Source organism: Condylura cristata, unplaced genomic scaffold (assembly GCF_000260355.1).
Source record: "Condylura cristata isolate star-nosed mole 26May11 unplaced genomic scaffold, ConCri1.0 scaffold00013, whole genome shotgun sequence".
Classification (NCBI taxonomy): Eukaryota; Metazoa; Chordata; class Mammalia; order Eulipotyphla; family Talpidae; genus Condylura; species Condylura cristata.
In genome coordinates this window covers 26,528,543-26,553,631 of record NW_004567114.1, presented here as the reverse complement: position 1 = coordinate 26,553,631, position 25,089 = coordinate 26,528,543, and the positions used below count along the sequence as shown (strand labels likewise).

The window sequence follows — 25,089 nt, the reverse complement described above, 5'->3', positions numbered from 1 at the left end:
CTCATGAGTCCTGGGATTCCTGACTCTGTCCACTGCTACTATTTAAAAGTTATCTAAGCTATGTCACCTCGGAAGCCTTCACACAACAAACTATTCTTTGTAGTACCAATAGTTTAGAGTACCTCTGAGAGTCCTTTTCCCTAATACCCTGAATTTATCTTTGTTGCAGACACAATTTTTTTTGTAATAAACATGAAGCATTTTTTCTCCAAAAAGTGAATTAAGGGCAAGTTAGTATTATTGTATCTTTGGTGTTTATAGGTTTAAACTTCTGAAAGTGTATATATTCACATTATGCCCACCACCGATGCCCCCATAATTTTCCACCACATTTCACTGAGCCTCCCCCTTGTCAGTTTTCACCCTGTCACCCTCCTTTTCTGGTAGCTTCAGTTATGCAGTCAAATATTACAAGTTTGTTATTATTGCAGTTTGAATGGTTCTTTACATTTCTCTATATTCTACATACAAGTGAAACCACCAAGTATTTGTCTTTCTCCTGATTTATTTTTCTTAGCTTTGTTCTCTGCAGTTCCATCCATATTGCTGCTAGTGGGATAAGTTCAACCCTTTTATAGTTGAGTAGTATTCCCTGGTGTAAATATAATATATTTTTTGATCCATTCCTTTGCCCTTAGTTTGTTTCCACAACTTAGCTGTTGTAAATGGTCTGCAGCGAACACAGGAATACATATACCCCTTAGTGTCTTTGTATTTTTCAGGCAGATACCTATACATGGAATTGGTAGGTCATATGGTTAGGTCTATTTTTAATCTTTTAAACAAACTTTACCTGTTTTCTGTGGGAGCAAGACCAGCCTACATTTCTACCAACAAAGTGCAAAGTTTCCTTTTTCCTCACAACCTTGCCAGCACTTGTTTCCAGACTTTTTGATGTGAGCCATTCTCATAGATTTAAGATGTTATCTCACTGTAGTTTTATGTTTCTGTGATACTAAGTGATGATCCACAATTTCTCATGTGCCTGTTGGTCATCTATCTGTATGTCTTCTTTGGAGAAGTATCTTTTCTAACACTTCTGCTAATTTTTTGATTGGGTTGTTTTTGTCAACTTGTATGAGTTCTTCATGTATTCTGAATATCAGTCCTTTGTCATGTGTTATGTGCAAATATTTTCTGCAGTTTGGTAGTGTGTCTCTTTCTTTTACGGAAGTATTTTTTCACTGTGCAGAAACTTATTAGTTTGATATAACCCCATTGTTTGTTTGCCTTTGCTTCTCTTATCATTTGAGATGAATCCTTAAAAACATTTCTGAAGCCAATATCATGGAGTTTTTTGTCTGTATTTCCTTCACTATATTTTCTAGTTTCCTCTCTTACATTCTTGTTGTGTAAGTCCATTTTGAGTTAAATTTTGTGTAATTTTAGTGAGATATGATTTGGTTTTATTCTTTTCCAAGCAGCTGTCCAGTTTTCCCAGTACCATTTGGTGAATATACTCTCCTTTCTCCAGTGAATATCTTTATCTCCTTTGTCATAGACTGTCCATAGATGAATGTTCATTTATTTCTGGGCTCTCAATCTGTTCTATTAGCTTTTGTGTCTTTTTTTGTTCCAATACCATACTTCCTTGATTATTATCACTCTATAGGATATATTGAAGTCTGGGAGTATGATACTCCCACTCTTTCCCTTATTTATTTGGGTTGTTTTCTCTATTCATTGTCTTTTATGCATCCTTAATAAAGATGGCCTTGAATTTATATATTGCTTTGATTAGGATGGCTATTTTTTTTAAGTTTTTTTTAATGTTATAGTAGTTTACTTTTACATATTTCTGTGCATTTTTCCATCTCAGTTGCAATCCCCTTGGGTTTCCCATCACCAAATCACCCATGTGAGGATGCCTATTTTAACGATGTTTGTTCTTCAATCCATGAACAAGGAATATCTTTCCATTTCTTTGTGTCTTCTATTTCTTTTAACAATGTGTTAATAGTTTTCATTGTGTATATCCTTCACCTCTTTTGTTAATTTTACTGCAAGGTATCTAATTTTTGTTGTAAATGGGATTGTTTTCTGTATTTCTTTCTCTACAAACTCTTTATTTCTATATAGAAATGCAACTGGTTTTTGCAGACTGATTTTGTTTCCTGCCACTTTACTGAATTTATTTATTATTTCAATTAGTTTCTTTAATAGCATCTTTAGGGTTTTACGTGTATACTATGTTATCTGCAAATAATGAGACTTTTACTTCTTCTTTGCCAACTTTTATTCCTTTTATGTATTTCTCCTGCCTAATTTCTCTAACTAGGTACCTAATGCAATGGTAAATAGTAGTGGTAAAAGTAGACATCCTTACGTTGTTATAGATATTAGAAGAAAAGCTTTCAGTTTTTCACCATTATGATGTTGGCTGTAGGTTTGTATAAATAACTTTTATTATGTTAAGGAATATTCCATCTATCCTGCCTTTTGAGAGTTTTTAATCATATATAAATGCTGATTGAATCTTATCAAAGTCTATAGATATTTATTTAGATATTTATGGTTTTGTCTTTCCTTTTGTTAATGTGATGAATTACACTGGTTGATTTTCAAATGTTAAGCCATCCCTTTGTCCCTGTAGTAAATCCCATTTGGTCATTATATGTAATCTTTTTGATGTATTTTTGGGTTTTTTGTGGAATATTTTTGAGTATTTTTGCATCTATCTTCAGAGAAATTGGTCTGTAATTCTCTTTGTGATGTCTTTGTCAGGTTTTAGAATCAGTGATGTCACTCAGCCTCAGAATTTGGAAGTTTTCTATCTTTCTCCACTTTCTGATAGAGTTTGAATAAGATAAATATTAGTTCATCTTTGAAGATTTGGTAGATCTCAGTAGTGAAACCATTTGGACCTAGACTTTTTGTACTTTGGGAGACTTTTGATTAGTTTTAATTTCCTGAATTGTGATTAGTCTGCTCAGATTTTTGAGATCTTCCTGGCTCAGTCTTGGAGGGTTGTGGATTACTAACAATTTCTCTGTTTAACCTAGATTATTCAAGTTGTTGGCAAATAGGTACTTATTGTAATCTCTCATGATCTTCTGTATTTCTTAAGTGTCTGTTTTATTAATTTTTCTCTTTCATTTCTGATTCTATTTATTAAATTTTTTTCCAACTTTTTTCTTAATAAGTCTAGCTAGAATTTGATTATTTTCAAAGACTTCTTTTTGGTTCTTTGGGCTGTCTTTATTTCATAGTTCTGTGCTAATTTTTATTATTTCCTTCCTTCTACTGTCATTTGCCATCATTTGTTCTTCCTTTTCTAATATCTTGAGGTGAGATTAAGGCTGTTTATTTGAGCTCTCTCTTGTTTGTTTGTTTTTGTTTTTTGTTTTTTGTTTTTTTTTTTTTTTGCTGTGGCCTGAATTGCTATATACTTTCCTCTTAGAATCACTTGTGATACTAAGTGGTAAACAAAGTTACTGAATAAAAGTGTCTATATACTACTTTAATTGATAATAACAGAATAGAAAATAAGGAAAATTATTTTGGGAGATGCAGTATATAATTATTCTCTAAAAGATTGATCAGTGTTTTTCCTAAAGGTGAAAACATGTGTACATCAAGGGCATTGTAAAATTTTCATGCACTTCACATAAAGCATGTGATTTCTAAAATGTTTATATTAATAACACATGTATGACTCTGACCTAGGGCACAGTGAGTATCTCTTCTCAGATATGACAGTTTTTCCCCTCCCATGAAACTCTTATATGGTAACAAATCTTTGTGATTTTCAAGGTCTGTTCAGGAAATTCCAAAGACAGTTTTTGATAAAAAAGATAATGTTTTGGGTTTTGTAAATTTAGTTCTCATCATTAAAAGGCAAAATCAAGAGTTATCAATAACATAGACTTAAAGTAAAATAGAGCAATTTACACAAAAAGAATAATCTTTCCTCTCATAGGGAAAATATTAATCAAAAATCCAAAGAAGTGAAATTTATAAGCTTGCTAAAAGCTTAATATATTTCTCAGTATTATAAAACAAGGCAAATAAAACTCACTTTCAAAATGTGTCCTTTATTATGTTGTTTTTTTATATATATATTTTTTAGAACAAGCTTACAGTTTACTTTCGAACAAAAAAATGGCCCCCAGATATATAAAGGCTCCTGAACCTTGTTATATGTCTTAAAGTCAAAACTATCTCAAAAAAAATACCAAGGCCTCATTTGATTTTATTGTCGTATGAGGATACACAGTTTTTCCACGTATGACATATGATATCTCATTAGGCTGAATGCTAAAACAAGAGAATCCAACTGAATTCTATTAAGCTAAATGTTACAGACTTTCAAAATCATGAAACAATGCTTAAAAATAAATTACTTATGTTAATAGGAAATGACTTTATCATTGCTATAAACAATTTTTAATTTATTACATTTTTCATTTTTAATATTCATGTCAATTTTTTTTTTTAGGTAACATTGATTTTCTATACTATATATGATTCAGAGGTATAGAATAGTTACAGGACACCCCAATGTGAATTGGGTTGCCTGTCTGTGGGTCCTCACTCACGTGCCTAAGATTCAATCGTACTGCGGACACATACAAAAAGTTCGATAATGGGCTTATTTACAAGGAGAAAGGTAAAGGGAAAGAGGAAGAGAAATACAAGTTAACTAGAATGTCCTACCAGTTCTGCTGACTTGAACTCCAAATAGCATGCTGAAAGCTGATCAGGAGCCAAACGACCAGCTGTGAACCACCAGGCCAAGAGACCCCCAGAGCCCACATGTCCAGTTTTATCCCAACCTGGCTGCTCAGTTCCGCCCTCACATCCCAGCGTGCTTCTCATTGGTATTGATGGGATTTGTAGTTTCAGTATTGGGAGTGGGGGCGCAGTCCATGAACCTGAATCTGTTACAGGTTCACACCTCTTCAGTTGTATGTTACCACACCCACCACCAAGGCACCCATATTCCTCAACCATAGGCCATTGAGCCCCTTACACACTCTGCTAGCTACCCTCCCCCTTTCCTCTTGTGACACCCTCAATTCTACACTCAGGCTTCAGGGACTATCTATTGGTTCAATTCTGTCTGACCCTTTGTTTAGTTTCTCTATATTCCACATTTAAGTAAAACTATCCAGTATTTACTTAGCGTCATCCCCTCCAGTTCCATCCATGTAGTCGCAAATGGCAAAAGTTCATCTTTTTTATAGCTGAATGATAGTCCATTCTGTATATATACTATATCTTCTTAATCAGCTCATCCCTCCTTGGACACTTAGGTTGTTTCCATAACTGGGCTATTATAAATAGTGCTACAGTAAACATAGAAATGCACATATCCCTTCAAATAAGCATTTTTGCAATAAGCATTTTGCATTCTTAATTCCCAGTACTAAATATTAATAGATATACCACATAAGCAAAGAAAACTATAGAAATCTGTAATAAAAGCATGCAAACGGTCCTGAGATCCTTTTTGAGAACACACATTATTTCTCCGTTAAAACAAAAGAATTACAGTTATACTTCACTGCCATTATTGCTCCTAATATAATTATAGTCCCCATATTTTAGAAAATTACTAATTTCTATTTCACAGGGAAAACTAGAGAGTATAGCTAATTGAAAAATCACATGTAAGTATTTTAGCAGACTAACAGAACTCATAAACACACTGAATACAACTTTCTTCGACCACACACATCCCTTTTGTACCTTCTTAATGTAGCAAAGATGAAAAAGCATATCAACATGGCCTAAAGATGTAATGTCTCTGTAGCATATAAAATGAGTAACTTAGAAACAAAAGCATTTTAAATCATGTTAATTAAAGGTAAAATAATATTTGCTCTTACTTGAAAATCATCTGGATATTTGATGATTATTCATAAATGATTATGAATGCCAGATTTTAAAGTTCTTAAAAACTATTTGTATGCTGACAGACTGTAAACATAGTTTCTAGTGAAACTAAAAGGCTTTTAGGATAATGGGCTCTATTTCACTGAACCAAATTTTATATTTTTCATAATCTTAAATATTATGTAAGAATAATGTCAGTTTATTTGATAAAGAAACCTATATAAGTTGAAGAAAAACAAATCCAAGTAGGAAAAAATGCTTTTGTCTAATTATACTTAACATTCATAAATAAGAGAAAAAATATTGCTGGGTTTTCTTAATAACCAAAATAATTGAAGTATTTCATCTTAACTATGCAAACTTTGATTCTAATAATTATTAGAATTTTCTTAGTGCAGCACATTTAAAATATTATGTTAAATTTCCTTATTATCTGGGTACTTTAGGAGTATTCTGTTTACTTAAGGATTTAATTCTAATCAATCAGATCAGAGGGCCTTTAGTTTCCAGAGACAATATAATTGTTTTGGTGTTTTGTATTGTTTTGTCTTGCTGGCAAATGAAAATTTATTATGGTTCTGTGGTCAAGACCTCTTTCTCCAGAACCTGCTAAAACTAGAAAGTTGAGAGTGAGAGACCCACAGGTCCCACTACCCCAGCCAGCATTTTTGTCACATTCAGAATCAGATGGAAAGGGGCCAGGATATGGGGCCACCTCGATCCCTAGCACATGACAAAGCTAGCTTTGCATGATCATCTGGTAGGCATAAAGTTTATGTGCCCTCCAGAGATAGGGAAATAATTCACACTCACACAGCAAGATAAACAGATGATTATACTATAAAACCAAATTTGCCATCAAATGCCACAAAGGGCAATGCACAGAAATAAAATCAGAATCAAAATCAGTAGAGAGGACAAAATGGAGACCCCAAAAGGTAATATAGTTCAGTTTTTTTTCCTTCATGGCATTCATTTCAAGAATCACGGAAAAGAATTTCCCCAGGTTTAAGCCACCCATAAAGTGTACTGTTCTGACAAGAAGGTTTACCCTTTAAAAAAGGACAATAACGTACCCAGTAATGATATTATATGTTCATGTGGTTTGGGTTTATTAGCTAGCTACTCCTACTTGAATGTACTTCTTTGTGGGGCCAGAGACATTGTCTCCTTTGTTCAAGGTTATATCCCTCTGTTCCTAGACTGGCTGTCAGCATATATCAGGAGGTGCTCAGTAAATAAATTTTTATTTAATGACTGAATGAATAAGTGAGGAACGAAGAGATAAAGAAGTATTTGTCTTAAGAAAATTAACTTCAGTAATACAAGGTGTTTCTTTTCCTTTAAATCTAGTTTATTTTATTTTCTAAAGCTTTGGAAATATATTAGAATACTTGAAAATAAAGTGATTATTTTTCATATTTGCAGGACTATCTCAAGCAGGTGCTGGACATTGATCTTCATGCTCAGATCCATTTTGGCAGGGTTTTTATGAAACCAGGGTATGCAAATAATCTTATTATCGCATATATGGGGTTGACTTGACTTGCTTTGACTAGTAATTTTAAATGCTTTCTTTTACTTTTTCTATTATGAATTATTCTAATGAAATAAACATTAGATGTAGTATTAGAAATCTTTGCAGAAATGTAGCTCCTATTTAAAATGGGAATTCATCTTCTTTATGAATCATTGGTTTTGCTATCATCAAAGCAAAGCAGCTTTTTAATTGGACTGGTCTACTCTCAGAAATTATAGATTGGTTACGTAAAATAATTGAACAACAAAAAAATAAACAAAACAAAGCAAACCTTTCCAAACTTTTTTTCCCCTTAATACCCATGTCTTGTTCCTTCTTTCTCCTTTTCTCTCCATGCTGCTTCTTTCTCTCTTTTTAGTAATATTTTAGTATAAAAATTCTCATAAACAAACCTACATGGGGAGAATAATGAAACTTCTGTTTATCCATCTCCTAACTTCAGAACGTTTTCCCATGATTCTTTTATCAATCTCCTTCGTACCTTTCTGGAAGGACAAAAGGCTAGATTGTTCTAAAGCAAATTCTATACACCATGTCATTTTTGTATATATCACAAATAATAAAAACAGCATTCACTTATGTAATTACATTAGTGTTATCTACCTTACAAAATTAATAAGAATGTTTCCATATCATCTAGTACCATATCATTTGAATATGAGTGATCATATTCAAAATTCTCCTAAATGTCAAGAAAAAGAATGTCCTATTATGTTTCGTTTGAATTAGGATTCCAATCACATCCACTTTTGCTGTATTTGTTAAATCTTCACTAAATCTGAACATTTACTCCCACTTCTTCTTTTGTTAGGTCATTGACTTTTCCTGAGAAATGTATTTGGTTGAATGCTTGCTTTTTTTTTTTTTAAAGATTTATTTATTATTTATGTTTTCAGAACTTGGGTACAGGCCAGAGATGTGGTGGGTAAGAGGATTCACCAGAGACAGAGTAGGGAACAGAACAGGCAAATCTACAGAAATACACTGCTGAGGCAAGCAGCGGGAGGGTCAGGAAAGGTCTGCCATGCCATGTGGGTCAGCTCAGCTCCCTGGCCACTGGTCAAACTTGTGTTGCAGTGGCTTCAGAGAGCTTCATACTGTGGTGCTTATTTAACCCGTTGCACCACCAGTTGCCCTGGTTGACTGCTTTCTGTAGTGGTAATAAATATTTCCTTCTCACCAATATATCTTTAGACTAGGAATTAGATATAAGGTCCAGATTAGGTAAAGATTTAATTTTTTGCCTTTACAATAGTACTTCATAATTAGTATTTCATAATGCTTCTGATTCCCACAAGGAAAGAAAAACAACCACATACAAAAATTTTGCACATTACCTGTGGAAGAGCTGCTGGAAGTTCTGTAATTGTTGTAAATTCTCAAATAATGACAAATACCGGTGTGGCTGAACATGTGTGGACATATCTTTAAGCAATAGTTTACGTGTTCAGACCCCTGTAACCCTGTACACCTTTGATACCCTCATTCAAAGGAGTATTCCAACACACTTCCATCGCAAATTCCAGAAATCCTTTTTTCAGTGTTAAGCCAGCCCTCCTAATCTCCCTAATTTATCAGGTAGCTAGTGTCAGTTTTAGAGGTCAGGCTTTTTCCTCCATGATTTTACCACTTAAGTATGAATGTGTAATTATCCCTTTACGCTTTCTCCACAATTGACAGGATTTAGAACTCCTGGTATTATATTTCTATAGTTGTCCCTAGGCTTTTTTATTACTGAAACGATTAAATTGGGATGATTAAGAACATTTTATCTAAGTAAGTATCATGCCATGGGTACACAGGCTTTTCTCCCCCATCCCTATGGCAGTGCTAACTTGAGTAGATAGAAAACAGCACCACAGCATGTCAATGTGCTGCTCACACATTATTTTCAATCCATTGTTTACTTACCACTTCAACTTTAATTTCATCAGTTGCAAATGTTTTGACCTTCCCTAAAGTCATAACACTGTGACTTAAGTCATTATATAAATGCCATTACATTTTGATCTCAAGAGAATTGAATAATGGTGTTGAGTTTGAAGGAAAGAGCTTTTCATTTAAACAAAAACTTCACAGCCTAGCAAACGGACACTCATGATAGCAATGCGTAACTTTAAAACAAAAATATTTTGTTTTGACAGAATCTTTTAAAATTAATCACTTTAGACAAATCATTCTATCTGCCTATAAGATGCAAAAGATAAATTAGCTTAATACAGTAAGGAAGGAAGGTATTATACATCCCCTTCTCACTTTTATTGTATGTTTTTGTTTGTTTTAATGAAGAAGCTTTAAATCAATTAAATTACTTTAATTTACCATAATTTTTCACACTTGTCTAGAGTTAAGAAATATTTGGATATAATTGCATTTTAAAAGTAGAACAAGAAAAATTTAAAAAGTCTAGAATAATTTAGCTTTGCTCTTCCAACATACAGTGCATTCAGAAAACAACCTTTCATTTTAGACACAGAGATACTGAAAAAAAGTACACTTGAAGTATTATCAGCCAGGTCTACTAATCATCCACAGTTTTTATGGGCCATTCTACAGTCAACATAGCTGTCATTGACAATGTGTCTTGGAAATTATTTTTATCATACAGTAACAATCATTACTAAATAACCTATCCATAAATTGTTATAACAATTTAATCTCATTTTTCTAAAATAGCAATGAGCAATAAGCAAAAGGGACTCAGAGGAGTCATAAAGTTAGAAAAACTTTGGTCAAATTGCTTAATCTCTGAGTTTCAATTTCCGAATCTGTAAAATGGGATTATAATTGTCACCTCACAGAATTGTGAGGATTAAGTGAAATAATCAAGTGTGATGCATAGGTATCTCTTTGGAAATAGTAATTTTTATTATTGCTATAATTAGCATTCTAATAATATATCTATTAGTACTACTTTCTAGTACTCAAATCTAAAGCTAGCTTTAGAATCAATGGTAGCAGCCCATCATTTAGGGAATCCAAGGGGGGTAGGGAGGGAAGGGAAAACAATAGAAAGAAGAACTTCAGAAAAATAGCAGTGTGTGTTGGATTATGATTTATAGGTAAAGCAATACATAATATCATCTGACCCAACATCACTGCATTATTATCAAAGTACAATAAGTTAATAATGATTGTTGTGGATCATCAAGAAACAGTGAATGTTTTGTCTGCAAGAAGTAATGAATGAGTGATCCATTTTTGGAAGGCCAATATGTAAAAAATTAAAACTGTCTGGTGCTTAAAAGAGTGTTTTTCAACTGTATGAAAACTTAAGCATTTCTTAAGCATCACTCAAGTTTCAATAATGAAAATTTGAGCTGAATTTCTGTATAAACAGCAATCAATAGGAAAAAAAAGTTGCTTTCTTTTTTTGTTTTAGTTGAGGTAAAGTTGGTCTACATTGTTGGAATTTTGGAAATTTAGGATCCCCTCCTTCAGATGTAGTTACCATAGCACTCCCTCCACCACCCTTGCCCACTGTGTTTCCTCCCCACCTGCTCTTGTCTTTCCCCTTCCTGTCGCCTCCCCCCTTCCTTCGTGCCCACTCTTCCCTGAAACTCGCTTACCCCTTTCTGCATCAATCCACCATAAGGATTCACTTCAGAATGTGGAGGAGGTGTAATTTTAAAATATTTTTTAATTATAATCACTTTAATTTTGTTCCTGCCATGATATTTTATTTATCTTCACATTCCTAAAAAACATTTGTAAAAGAGAGGTTTTTATGTTTATTGCTGAGTATAGTTTTAAAGAATTCAGAACTACTCATCTTGTTCATTCAGTAGGCATTTATCTGATAATGGAACGATTGTTATTAATCTCCCGCAAAATAGTTTAGACCTTATTATCTGGAGGGATACAGAAACTCCTAGATTTGCAATACACATCAATGACACTGGCAGGAAGGAGAGGAGGAAAGTTAGCTACAGATAACACTTAGTTTAGTTATTTCAAAACAAAAGATACCACAAATTGATTACTCTTGAAACACCTAGGGTGTAAAAGTTTAAAGCAGAGTCAAGAGAAAAGTTGTGCTTTTTTTTTTTTCAATGGTAAATTATCTGTAAGGAGAGCCACTAAAAAAAAAAAAAAAACTGGAGTACTTAATTTACTTATTGCAAATACTTAGAAGTTACTAACAGGTAACCTCTATTTTTCCTCTAGCCTACCAACAACATTTGCAACTTTGGATATTGATGGTGTGAGAAAAATAATCTTTGCACTACCAGGTAAGAATAACTGAAATAGTTTATTTTTTCTTAAGAAATGATCCAAATCTCTTTTTAATCTTAGGTGATGATAAATACCCATCAAAATATATGATGTGGAATATGAAAGACCTGGGCTCAAATTCCAACTTTACTTACTTACTTGAACAATCACTTAACCTCTCTGTTGATGTTTCTTCAACTATAAGTGGGGCTAATATCTGCATCATAGGGTTGGTGTGAAAGCTAAATTACATAGTATATTCAAAACATACTCTAAATTGTAAGATAATAGTTGAATATTAGCTGTCATTAGAACTTCCTGGTGTACTTTTCATTATAGGAAGTTGGCCTAAGCAGACCAGTCACCTCCCATTGCTAGAATTATTGTATTCAAAGAGCCAAAGAGCCTGGAATCACTTATGCAAATGGTGGAGCAAAAAATACAAAACTGCCGTTTTTCCTTGCCAGATTCAGACTGGTAGGGGGAAAGAGAGGGGAAAAAGAGGCATGACTAGTAGTAGAGCTTCTCAACTACTTGACTACATCATTGTCCCCACCCTCTACTCCCTTTTGAACAGAAATGTACTTGTGCGGATATAGAAAAGGTAAAGTAGTTCAGTTTGGAAAGACCTTTCCGCATTCAATTTTTTGCTGATTTTTGCCTATTCATCTAAATCCATGGCTCTGTAGCCATTACTAATCTTGGTAAATTCTTAATCAGTTTAGAAGTTTTATGTATCTACTTATTTGGTCAATTTTTAAAATTATCTTCTGATCGGTAACAGTATCCCATTCTGTATTTTTCACACAAATTTCTTCAAAAAATTACCTACTTAACAACTTTCAGCTACATAAATCTGGTGGCTTTGGGATGTTTATCTGATTTTTATATAATAAATCTCAAAAGAGTTATAAAGTAAGAAAGGCAGAATAATTTAGAACTGCAAGAACATTTTTAAAAATTGTGTCTATAAACATAGACTAAATGTTTATGATACAAGTAAATTGTAAGAGAAAGTACATGTAAGTAAAGTAGTTCACAAAATGTCTTTAGAACAGTTAGTATATCCTTGGATACTTAAAAAAAATCATATAAAGAGGTATGATCTCCCTCTTAGCCTTTATTTTGCCTAAAAGAGGCCTTATTTTGCTGTTTATTTTGTGTACAGGTATGAGTTGACCTAAATATGTAGTGAAAATTTAACAAATATTATTAGAATTGGAGTTTATTTCACCATTACAAAGTACTGTTTATCTGCCAAAGAAGTTAATAAAAACGCATATTCAAACTGATACTTTGACATCTTCTCTGCTCCACCTGAAGGAACCAAAAGAGGGCAGCAACAATTCACATGTTTAGATTGTGAGTCAAGAAGTATTTTCTTTTATAAGAATTTAAAATTTTAAATTGTATTTCTACCTTCCTGAGGGCCATGCATTTAAAACCATTACTAACTTTGATTTGCTTTAACACAGTTTAAAAGTTTTGAGTAGCTACTTGCTCTTTATTGTTTTTTTTTAAGTTGCTGTAGTAACATTTTCAAAAATACAAATAAACTTTAAGAAATGTTATCCATGTTCCTCTCTGTGAAATAATCAGTTTGTAATTTTCAGAAAACACCCTCCCAATCCTTTTTCTTATATAAAGCAGCTTACTTTTTATAGAGTAATGTTATAAAACAATAGGAGTTCTGTAACTATTTTTAACAATGGCTTGGGAAAAGTAATCAATTCTCATTAGAGCTTGCTGCGTTTTTTTTATTGAAATTATTAGTATCACTTATCATTTTTTACAACTTAAAAAATCTATTCTTAGCTGCTTTTGTGGACAGAAGAAATTAAAGGTATGATTTTAACTAATAATGGGTTGAATGAACCATTGCCTTTCACTTCAGTGATGTAATTAGCAGCATGTAGCTAGGTCATGAGAACTTAAAAAGTGACTACCCATGTCCCACCCTTAGTGTATGCATACATACTCTATACAACTGTATATATTAATAAAGCTAGAATTTTAGAACCAGCAAGAATATTGAGAATCATATGGTATAAAACTTCCATTTTATCAATGACTAAATTTAGACAAAAAGGTTTGTAACTCATCAGGTCACTCAGCTTAGTTAATTTACCAGTCCCACACAGGAAATTAAATTTGTTATTCTCTGCCCTGTTGTTTTTTTCATAGTCTACTTTTCCTCCCTTTGAAGTCCATGACATGCTCATATTTTTTCTTGGAGAAGAGCAGTTACATTTCTCAAACACTTCTTGCAACTTTAAAAGATCTTGGTATTTGTATTAGTATTCTCAGGCTTCCATAACAGAATGTCACAGACTAGATGAATGAATAACAGACAGCAGAAATTAATTTGAAGACTAATAATCTGAGATCAAGATGATGGCACTGTTGGTTCTGTTGAGGTCTTTCTTCCTGACTTGCAGATAGTCACCTTCCACTGTGACCTCACATACCCTTTCTGCTGAGTACTCACTCTCCTGGTATACCATACTTTGTGCTTTTTTTTTTTTTTAACTTCTAACATTATAGGACTATTTGTTGTTCTGGATTTTATTTTTATTTTATATTTATGTGATATTAGCTTACAATATTGTATATGAGTTCTTACCTCCTCAGATTTAAGTTTCAACCACCAAAGCATTCATTAGCATTCACCATAGTCCATTGGGCTCCTTCCTCTTTTGCCTCCCATCCCCTCTCCTCTGAGTAGTCTCAATTCTACAGTCATATTTCTAGGTTTTGTTTTGGTTTAGTTTTGTCTGTTCTTTTTTTTTCTCTAAGTTTCACATATGAATGAAGTCATCTAGTATTTTTTTTTCTCTGACATTTCATTTAACATAATCCTCTCCAGTTCCATCTATGTTGCCACAAATGACAAGATTTCATCATCTGTTATAGCTGAATAGTAAATAGTATTCCTCTGTGTGTGTGTGTGTGTGTGTGTGTGTGTTTGTATACACACCTCATCTTCTGTATCCATTCATCTATCATTGGGCACCTAAAGTTGTTTCCAAAACTGGACTATTGTAAATAGTGCTACAGTGCACATAGGAGTGCATATATCCCTTCAAATTAGTGTTTGTGTTCTTTTGGTGAATACATCTTTATTCATTGAATACAATTGCTGGATCGTATGGCGGATCTGCTTTTAATGTTTTGAGGAATCTGAATGTTGTTTTTCCATGTGGACTGTACCAGTCTACATTCTTACTGACAGTGTATAAGATACCTCTTTCTCCACACCCTCTACAACAGTTGTTGATTCTAGTGTTGGGGGCCATTCTTGCAGGTGTGAGATGGTCTTGCTTTGCAAATCCCTGTGTACCCCTATACAGTGATGTATCCCTGATAATAAGTGATGTTGAACAGACATCTTCATCTTCATAAGCCGGTTCCCCTTTTATATGTCATCTATAGCTTTTCTACCCATTTTTCAGCTGGGTGATTTGTTTTCTTTCTGTTGCGTTGTATGAGTTCTTTTTAGATCTTGGATCTTAGCTCTTAGTCAGATGTATGATTTGTAAGTATTTTCTGATCAATTTTCATGTCTTTTCAATTTGTTAATAGTTTATTTCACTGTTTAATGCTTTTAAGTTTGATATAGTCCCCATTTGTTTATTTTTGCTTTTGTTTTCTTTGCCATTGGTGTCAAATACAAGAAAGATCCCTGAGGCCAATGTTGTGGAGTGTTTGCCTGTTTTCTTCTGTGTATTTTATTTGCAGTTCTCACATCCAAATCTTTAATCAATTTTGAGTTAATTCTTGTGTATGGTGTAAGAGAGTGGTCTAATTTCATTTTTCTACATGTGACAGTCTAGTTTTCCCAACATCATTTGTAGAAGAAACTTTCCTTCTTCACAATTTTCCATTTCCCTTTGTTAAGATTAACTGTCCATACAAGTGTGGTTTATGGGATCTCAACTTCCTCTTTTTCTAAGGGTTCCAGTCTTGTTAGATTAGTGGCTCACTCTTTGACCTCGTGTAATTTTAATTACCTCTTTGAAGGTCCTTTTTCCAAAGACAGTTAATTTGTGGGTTAAGACCTCAACATCTGAGTTTGAAGGTGCATAATAGTATTCATACAAATCCTTCATACCTTAAATTTTCTAGTTGTATTTTTAATAGATATTTGGGTAGAGAGGGTTATGGGTAAATTTCTTTATGCTTATTCTATTTTCATATTCTTTGAAACTGATGCTATATTACTATGGTAATGAAAATATGTTGAAAATAGCAAGTTAGAAACTGCTTCAGAAATTATCAAGATTAGTATTTATGGCTCTCAGGAATGCAGAAATAAATGATCTTGAACAGCTTCTGGACATCAGAAGTCTCTGCATTTTACTGATTGACCCAAATGTTCATACTTTCTGTAGCATTTGGTTGACTATAGCTTTATTCTGACATCCTTTTGTATTCAAAGTAATTTATATCTTTCATTGCTTCCATCTATATAAAACCTGAAGTTATAGACAGACATAATTATCTGGTATTTTTATGAGAGTACAATAAATAACTGCCTTATTGACTTTCAGGGAATCCTGTGTCAGCTGTTGTCACCTGCAATCTCTTTGTTGTGCCTGCACTGAGAAAGATGCAGGGCATCTTGGATCCTCGACCAACCATCATCAAAGCCAGGGTAATATTTTCTAATGAGCAGTCATCAAAACTGAATCCAAATAATAAGGACATGACTTCCTAACTTCCCAAAAGAAACACTTGGAGTTGTGTGTGTTAGCATTGAGAGAACATGCAGTTATAATCACCCCTTCGAGTTGAAGAAGAAAACTTTCATTGACTTTTATTCCCCTCCCACATTTTTTCTGTAATTTCTGAGGTGAACAATTTTCTTCATCTGGAAGTCCATATGGAAGTAGATACGTAATGACAAAGTGGTTAGTAGAATGTGCCTTACTACCAAACCTACATGGAGTTAGAGACCAGAATTCTCTTTCCTTGGTATAAACTGACAGAGAACAGTTGACCTACTAGTTATTTTGTGGACTTACTGGTAGATGCATTTTAAGCTGTTCAGGTAAAGACAAAAGACTAGAAAGAGACTCTATTGGGCCAGAAGAAAGTGTGACTATGTTATTTAGATAAGAACTACCAAGGTTGAGAATTACAATTATGATAGAAGTCACTTAAAAATTAAACTGCCTTTCTCTGCCAGGACTTTCAATTTGATTTACTACTTTCAACTTAGTGAGTAAAACAAACTTCTACAAAATTAATGAATAATTTTCTTCACAATATAACCCATAATACCAAGCCACTACTTTTTATTATTTAAACTTTATTATGGTGTAACTGATGTACAAAAATATATGCATTCAATGTATACAATTTGATTAGTTTGGACATGTGCATGCACCCAGGATGCCATCACCACAATTAAGGCACTAAACAGTCATCACCTCCAAAATATTCCATGCAACTTCTTGTGGTTTGTTTTATGCTGTTTTGTTTGTTTTTTTCTTTTGAGTTTGGGGGTTATGGCTTTTTTTTTTTAATTTTATATATATTTTACATGATTCTTCATTTTTATACAATATATGCTTTTTCATCTCGGTTATAGTCCTGATGGAATTCCCACCATGTCATCTGTTCACCAACACCATAGTCCCTTGTGCTCTTCCCACCCTTATTTTGGTTCTACTCCCTTCCCCCTTCCCTCTCCACTCCCCCACTCCTGCAGAATACCTCTGGTTTATAGTTGCTTGTTTTTGTTTTTTACTTTAATTACTTCTTTTTCTCCCTGATCCGTTACATTCCTGGTAAAAGTGACACCATCAGGAATTTTTCTTTTTCTTTCAGGCTTATTTCACTGAGCATGATCTTCTTGTGGTTTGTTTTGTTTGTCTCATGCTAAGAACATATTACGTGAGAACTCTTAACATATCCTCTTAACATAGTTTAAGTACTGCAGTAACTGTAGGTACTATGTTATACAGTAGACCTCTGGAATTTTTCTATCTTGCAAAACAGACACTAGATACCCACCAAGCAACAATACCTCACCTCGGTCCTTGGCAACCACCATTCTATTCTCTACTGCTATGAGTTTATTTTAGATACCTAACAAAAGTGAATCATACAGTATTTGTCTTTCTGTGACCAGTTTGTTTCATTTAGCATAATATACTCTAGGCGTGTCCTTGTTGTCACAAGTGATAGGATTTCCTTCTTTTTTAAGAGTAAATAATACATGACATTTTCCTTACCCATTCATGTTGATGGAGAGGCAGATATTTTTCATTCCTTGGTTATTGTGAATAATGCTACATTGAATATGGAGGTGCAGATATCTCTTTGAAATCCTTATTTTACTTCTTTTGGACATACTCAGAAGGGTGATTGCTGAATCATATGTCATATGATAGGTCTGTTTTTAATTTTTGAAGAACCTCAAAATTTCGGAGGAAACTCCATAGCGGCAGAATCATTCCACATAAGGGTTCCAGTTTCTCTGCATATATATATATATTTTTTTTTTTACAGAAGGTGGAACAGTTTCTCTGTATATTTAATACCACTTGTCATCTTTTATTGTTATTTATTTACATAATATTTTTGGTTAATGGCCAACAGGTCTGAAGTGATATCTCACTATGGTTTTGATCTGTATTTCCCTGATGACTACTGTTGCTGAGAATGTTTTCACATATTTTTTGTCCATTTGAATGTATTCTTTGGAGAAATATCTAGTCAAGTCCTTTGCTTAATTTTCAACCAGATTATTTGACTTTTTTGTAAATATTGACTTACAAGAGGTTCTTATATATTTTGGACTTTAACCCCTTATTAATTAGTATGAAAATGTCATCTCCCCCTACTTAGGTTGTTTTTTCATTCTGCTGATGGTTTCTTTTGCTACATGGAAACTTTTTTGTTTCCTATAATCCGACTTGCCTATTTTTGGTGTTTTTGCCTGTGCTTTTGCTGTCAGATCCAAAAAATCATTGCCAAAACTAGTGTCAAAAAGCAATCCAATGTTTTCTTTTAGAAGTTAAAAGAAAAGTTGTTTGTAGTTTCATATCTTACATTTCGGCCTTCAATCCACTTTTAGTTGATTTTTGTGTTTTATGTAAGGTAGTAGTCCAACTTTATTCTTTTGCAGGAACATATCCACTTTCCTTAATATCCAAATCATTACTTCTCAAAAACTCTGAAATAAAATCAGATATGATAAAATGTTATGATTAATTGATAGGAAAAATATAGACAAGAAAGAGACAATATTAACAAAATATTATTCTGATAATACACAGAATTAAACATTAAGAAAATCTATATTCTTTTTTCTGTTGCCAAAATTTCTTTTAATTTTTGTCCCTAAACAAGCACAAAATAATCTAGAAATAAATCCTCTGAGTAGATTTGAAATAGAGTTAAACATAAGCTATATCAAGTGAAAGATTTGAGTGATTTAATCAAGAAAAAAAATACCCTCAAACTGAATTTTATTCTGCATTCCAGAGGAAAAGCATGGATTATCCAAATGACTGTTTAAAATGTTTTAAAATGTAGTAATTAGAATGAATTGGCAATAATTTTACTTAAATCAAAAATTCCAGGATATTCACATTTTAATCATGTCATCTGATATGAGCAATGTCTGTTTTAGTTAAACAGTGATTTCTAGACAATTTTAAGATAGAATAATTTAAATGATTATTTGCTAATAGAAAATGTTATTTCCCTATATACTGGAACAAGTCCTCCTTTCTGCCAACATTTAACTAATCTAATTACACTTTATAAAATTGTTCAAAGAATATCTCATAGGCACTGACTTCTTATCAGACTTTAAGATGAATTATTTTTACCTAGATTTAAAAAAAAATAATGGATCCAGGTTGAAGATTGATTAGTCATTCTATGTTATGTGTGTCAGCTAAAGTTGCTGTGTTAGAAAATATTTTTGTCCTTGTTAAAAAGATATGAAAGCTGCCATTCCACAGCAAAGACTCATTCAGAGGAATTCTTTTAGTGATGTAACTAAGGTAAAATGGTATAACATTTGGTAGAGACTACTCTTATTTGCTTTAATGAAATTATATGTCAGTAATATAACACTAGAAAAAAGTAACTAGCCTTTTTTATGTTGAAGATATTTTAAAGAATGGGTAACTGAATAGCACCTCAAAATTTACCAGATAAATGAGTTAATGGGTGTACAGGTAAACATACAAATAAATGGATATTGAACTTTTTGTTTAGGTCCACCTTCTTTATTTTCAGTGTTGACAAAATCTGAATTCATAGGTCAAGGCTTATTCTTCTATCTAAATTAATGGGTATGTGGACAGATAATCTGTCCACATACCCATTAATTTAGATAGAAGAATAAGCCTTGTCCTTTTCATCTCCCTTTTCCCCACATTGTGAGCAGCAACTTCTTAGCCTTTTCTTTTCCCTCTAAAATAATACAACGTATGGACTTCCAGTATTAGGAATATAAGGTAACAGTAGTGGAAAAAATAGAATGCCAAGAAATTTACCATGCCTATTATATTCTTTGAACAACATCCACCACTTTGTAATTTTAGAGGTGATCAATTTGTTTCCTTTACTTTTTACTAATTAGTTATCATGTGATGTAAAACTGGATCCTCGCCCAGAATACCATCGGTGTATACTGACTTGGCATCACCAAGAACCACTGCCTTGGGCACAAAGTACAGGTTAGTCACTCACATGTGTAAGTATCTCAGTACACCCATATACATAGGTCCTCTTTCCTTGGATCTTTTGAAAAGACTAGATGAGTTATATTTTTCCTATACAATATGGTATAAAGAGACAGTAAGTAAAAATATCTTCAACAAAGGGCTAATTATTCCATGGAGCCATATTTTCTAGATAAACATCTTAAATAAAAATCTAGAATTACAGAATGTTATCTCTTGTTTAACCAGTAAGTCGTGAGCATAGATTTGATTATAGGGAAAAGAGGGAACTATAGCTATATCACCATGAAATGTGTGATTAAAATGCAATGATAATGTGATTCTCTGAAGCTTCTACTATGCCATAAAGACTGGTAAATTTTAAGAACTGAAAATCTACATTGATCATTCATATTTCCATAAGTACCTTCTCTGGACTTTAAACTTATGTCCCCAACTCCTCTAGTTATATTTCACCTAACTTTTAATAAGACTCCAGAAAAATTGTTTTGTCCTTTAAGTAAAGGTCATTTCATATGAATATGTAAGCTAACACATTGACTAAATACACAAACTTTGCTATTCATTCAAATTGGTAACAAACTACTTAATAGGACTGCAGGCAAGTTACCTAATCTCTTTGAGTCTTGTGAGAGTTGAATAAGATAGTTAAGTAAAACACCTCCCATCTTATCTGGTACCTAATAAACACTAAAGAAATGGTAGATACTGATATAGATATAGATAGATAGATAGATAGATAGATAGATAGATAGATAGATAGATAGATAGATAGATGATAGATAGATAATACTTTACATATATATATATATAATCAGTATTATTTTAATGCATTTTAAAGGCTTCTCTTCAGGTACACATACATTTCAGTGTATCTCAAGAAATTCTATGGCACTTTATGTAATGTTACACAATCCTGGCTTTATTCTTTTAAACAATATTTTTTAATGTTTCTTTTTAAAGATTAATAATAATGTAGTAGGATGCAGTTATATCGCCACCTGCATAAGATATTAGGAAGTCTGGTCACTTCCCTTCCTCTTAAAGACTTGTGTTTCTGTTCATCAATTCTTATTTTGAAAAGAACTGCAAGGGCTTCAGATGTATTCCTTGTGCTGCTTATGCTGCTGTAATGAGAGTATTTCTCCCTAGGTAATCAGATGAGCAGCCGTCTGATGAGTATGCGCAGCGCCAACGGATTATTGATGCTACCTCCAAAGACAGAGCAGTACGTAGAGCTGCACAAGGGCGAGGTGGTAGATGTTATGGTCATTGGGCGGCTATGATGATCGCCAGCGGCAGAAAGCTTTGATGCATGTCCACATATCATTGACTGTATCCTGTAATATGCAACGGCACAGCTAGTTTTTCTGATCTGGATAAAAGTTGATCTGTATAGTCAACATCTTGAACTATATTTCAAAAGAATTTAAATACCTTTTAAAGAAAAAAAAACTCCTAAAAATAAATCTTAACAGACAACTCTATTCTGATTATATCAAAGCAAATTTTTCCTTTCTTGCAAATTGCTTTGTGTGTTCAATGCTAGGTCTGATAGCGATAGCTTTTAGTAGACAGCAGTAGGTGCCTGCAGAACTTGTGTTTTTCTCATCTTTAAAATACAACTACTTATGCTCTTAAATCAAGGCTGTCTGCTTATTTATACTAGTGTAGGCAACACTTGGATTTCCCTTCTTAGTATGCTTCATAACTGCTTTACAGAGAGCTTTTGCTTGTTCTTTATCATGTATCTCGTGTTTATGTGCGCAGTGCCAACAGAAGAGTGACTGGGTGGAGGCCTGCCCTGCCTCAAGGAAAACCTTCCCCAGCAGAGCATCTGGGGAGGTTTCTCACCCCAGAATCCTAACGGCACAGTACTCTTGGGCAGTAACTGGATACCTTTTATTTGAACAAACTGGGGGGGAAATGCTTCCTAAAGTGCTGACAGCCTTTTTAACCAATACATTTAAAATTGTACAGAACAAAAAATAAAATCAAAGACTGATCTTGTACAGATATTAGTGTTACCAGCATTCATGTGGAAATCAAGAGCAAAGAAAAAAATGTTAAACAACTCTGTACCATACATTTTCTGTAATGATACTGAAACTTAATGAATAAAAAAAAAATCCTTGATCATTATTTAAAATTCATTGTCTTGGACTTGTTATTAAAAATGAAGATTGCCAATTTAAGACCTGATATATATTTGTTTACATATTTTGACTATTCTTTTTATTCATAACTGGAAATTAGCTAGCAGATTTACAGTAAAGAAGCTTGATAATATAGCTAAAGACAAATTTCACCATCTATAGTTCTTTGAAATGAAGCAGGGAAAAAATAAGGAAAGAAGCAGGAAAACACAGATTAGCATATGGACATTTTTTGATCATTTAGAAAAAAAGTAAGAAATGGAAAAATCTGTACTGGCCAAAGAAAATGCCACAAATGAAATATACTTAATCCTCAGTGACTCTTTTAATAAAAATGCAGGAATACCTTTTAAATTATACTAACAAAAGATTAAATATATTTCAAGTATACTTAGTAAAGCAAACAACAAAAATTGACCTTCCTATAAAAATGGTACCAAATGATAAATAAAGCCAAGTAATAAAAAAGTATTTCATACTGATGTTTGATATTTCTAGGGTAGAAAATAAATGTTCTATATTTTAAGTTAGTTTTATATTCATAATTAAAGAAGATATATAAAATGCTATGCGCTTAGATACAAGGTACATCATGCTATTATTTACAAAGATGAATAGGGATAGTTCCTGATATTATACTACCTCAAGAGAGAAGAAAGAAGGAACATTTTCCTTCTGAGTTAGAAAATGGAAAAAATAAGAGCACATTTGAAATAGATAGAGGAAATTTTCATTTAAAAATTAAAGTTCAGGGCCCTCCCTGGTGGCACAGCAGGTTAAAGCACAGCACTGAGAAGCTAAAGCCACTTCCACATGAGTTCGATCCCCGCCTGCCTGGGAGGTGACCACATGTCACAGCAGACCTCTCCTGACCCGCCTGCTGCTCAGAGTGTACTTCGCTAGTCGGCCTGTTTTGCTCCCCACTCTGTCTCTGGTGAATCCTCTCACCACCCCTGCACCTCTGGCCAGTTCTGTATGCATAAATAAATCTTAAAAAATAAATGAATGAATGAATGAATAAATAAATAAATAGATAAATGGATGAAAATTAAAGTTCAATATCTCATGGTAACCACAAAGCAAAAACCTATATAATAAATTTTCAAAGAAGATGAAAAAAGGAAATCAAATACACACTGAAGAAAACATCACACCTCAATGGAAGAGAAAAAGAAAAGAAAAGAAGAGGGAACTATGAATATGACCAGAAATAAACTAGCAATTTGGCAATGAATACCTATATCAGTTATACCTTAAATGTAAATGTCTAAATTCTTTGATCAAAAAACAGAGTAAATGGGTTAAAAATCAAGGCCCAACAATATGCTGCCTATGGGAGACCCACTTCGGGGTTAAAGATACTCATAGATGGAAAGTGAAAGGAGGGTGGGAAGTTACATGCAAACAGAGCTAAAAATAAAGTTGAGATGATAATACTCATATCAAACAAAATGGACTTCAGAACAAAGACTGTAGTAAAAAAGATAGGCCTTATATAATGATAAAGGAAGCAATCCATTAGGAAAAAATAGCATTCATCAGTGTATATGCACCAACATAAGAGTGCAAACCACATGATGTTTGTATGGGGAAAATTGATAGCAATGCATTAATAGTAGGGGATTTAACATTCCACTTAAATTAATGGATAGATCCTCCAGACAGAAAAACCAATATGGAAACATCACACTAAAGTGATATGCTAAACCAGATGACATAAGAGGTACAGAGAATATTCCCTCCAAAGGAAGCAAAATATATATTCTCATGTATATTTATATGTATTTTAAAAGTATCTCTGACTATATTGGTATGAGGTTAGAAATCAAGTGTAAGGAAAATGGAAAGGACACCACAAATAGTGAAGATTAAACAACATGCTACAGAACAACTATTTGGTGGCTGAAGTAATCAAAAAAGATATAAAATGTATTTAGAAATGAATAGGAATGAAAATACCATGCACCAGAATATTTGGGATGTAGTAGAAGCACTAATAAGAGAGAAGTTTAAAGCAATAGACATAAATCTTAAAAATAAGAAAAAGCTCAAATAAACAATCTTACCTTTTATCTAAATGAAGCAGAAAAAGAAGAAAAAATGAAAGGGAGATGGAGGGAAATAATAAAATCAGAGTGGAAATAAATGGACTAAAAATCAATACAAAAGATCGATGAAACCACTCATTTTTTTTGAAAGAGTCAACAAAATTAACAAGCATTTGGCCAGACTCATTAAGAAAAAAAGAAACTAAAACAAATACAGGGCCTCCCTTGTGGCACAGGGGTTAAAGTTTCAGCACTATCAAGCTATTGCCAGCCACTGCAACATGAGTTCAAACCCCAGCCAGGGAACTAATCCACAGATGACACAAGACTTCTCCTTTCTCACCTGCTGCTTCTCTCAGCAGTGTATTTCAGTAGATCCACCCGTTCTGCTTCCTCTCTATCTCTGGTGAATCCTCTTACTCCCACACCTTTGGCCTACACCCCAGTTCTTGTATGCATAATAAATCTTTAGAAAAAAATAAAACTAATACAATCATCTAAGCCAACTTTACCTAAATAAATATAATTGGGGGAGGAGGAAAAAAAGAAAAAACCCAAATGAAAGCAGTTGCAACAGATACCAT

General features: G+C 33.1%; 1 protein-coding gene across 4 annotated transcripts in view; it reads left to right on the top strand.

The window, feature by feature from the left end:
* The window catches only part of GPHN (gephyrin), a 393,108-nt gene extending 370,658 nt beyond the window's left edge, over nucleotides 1-22,450 (top strand). For 3 of the 4 annotated variants that reach the window (XM_012724553.1, XM_012724552.1, XM_012724551.1), the window contains 5 exons: nucleotides 7,267-7,340; nucleotides 11,546-11,610; nucleotides 16,144-16,247; nucleotides 20,199-20,295; nucleotides 21,454-22,441. In XM_012724553.1, the coding sequence (XP_012580007.1) occupies nucleotides 7,267-7,340; nucleotides 11,546-11,610; nucleotides 16,144-16,247; nucleotides 20,199-20,295; nucleotides 21,454-21,587 (474 nt within the window). In that variant the 3' untranslated portion in view covers nucleotides 21,588-22,441. Of the gene's footprint in view, nucleotides 1-7,266; nucleotides 7,341-11,545; nucleotides 11,611-16,143; nucleotides 16,248-20,198; nucleotides 20,296-21,453 lie in introns of all 4 variants that reach the window. The other variant, XM_004681769.2, reaches the window with a different exon arrangement.
* The last annotated feature ends 2,639 nt before the right edge of the window (nucleotides 22,451-25,089 follow it).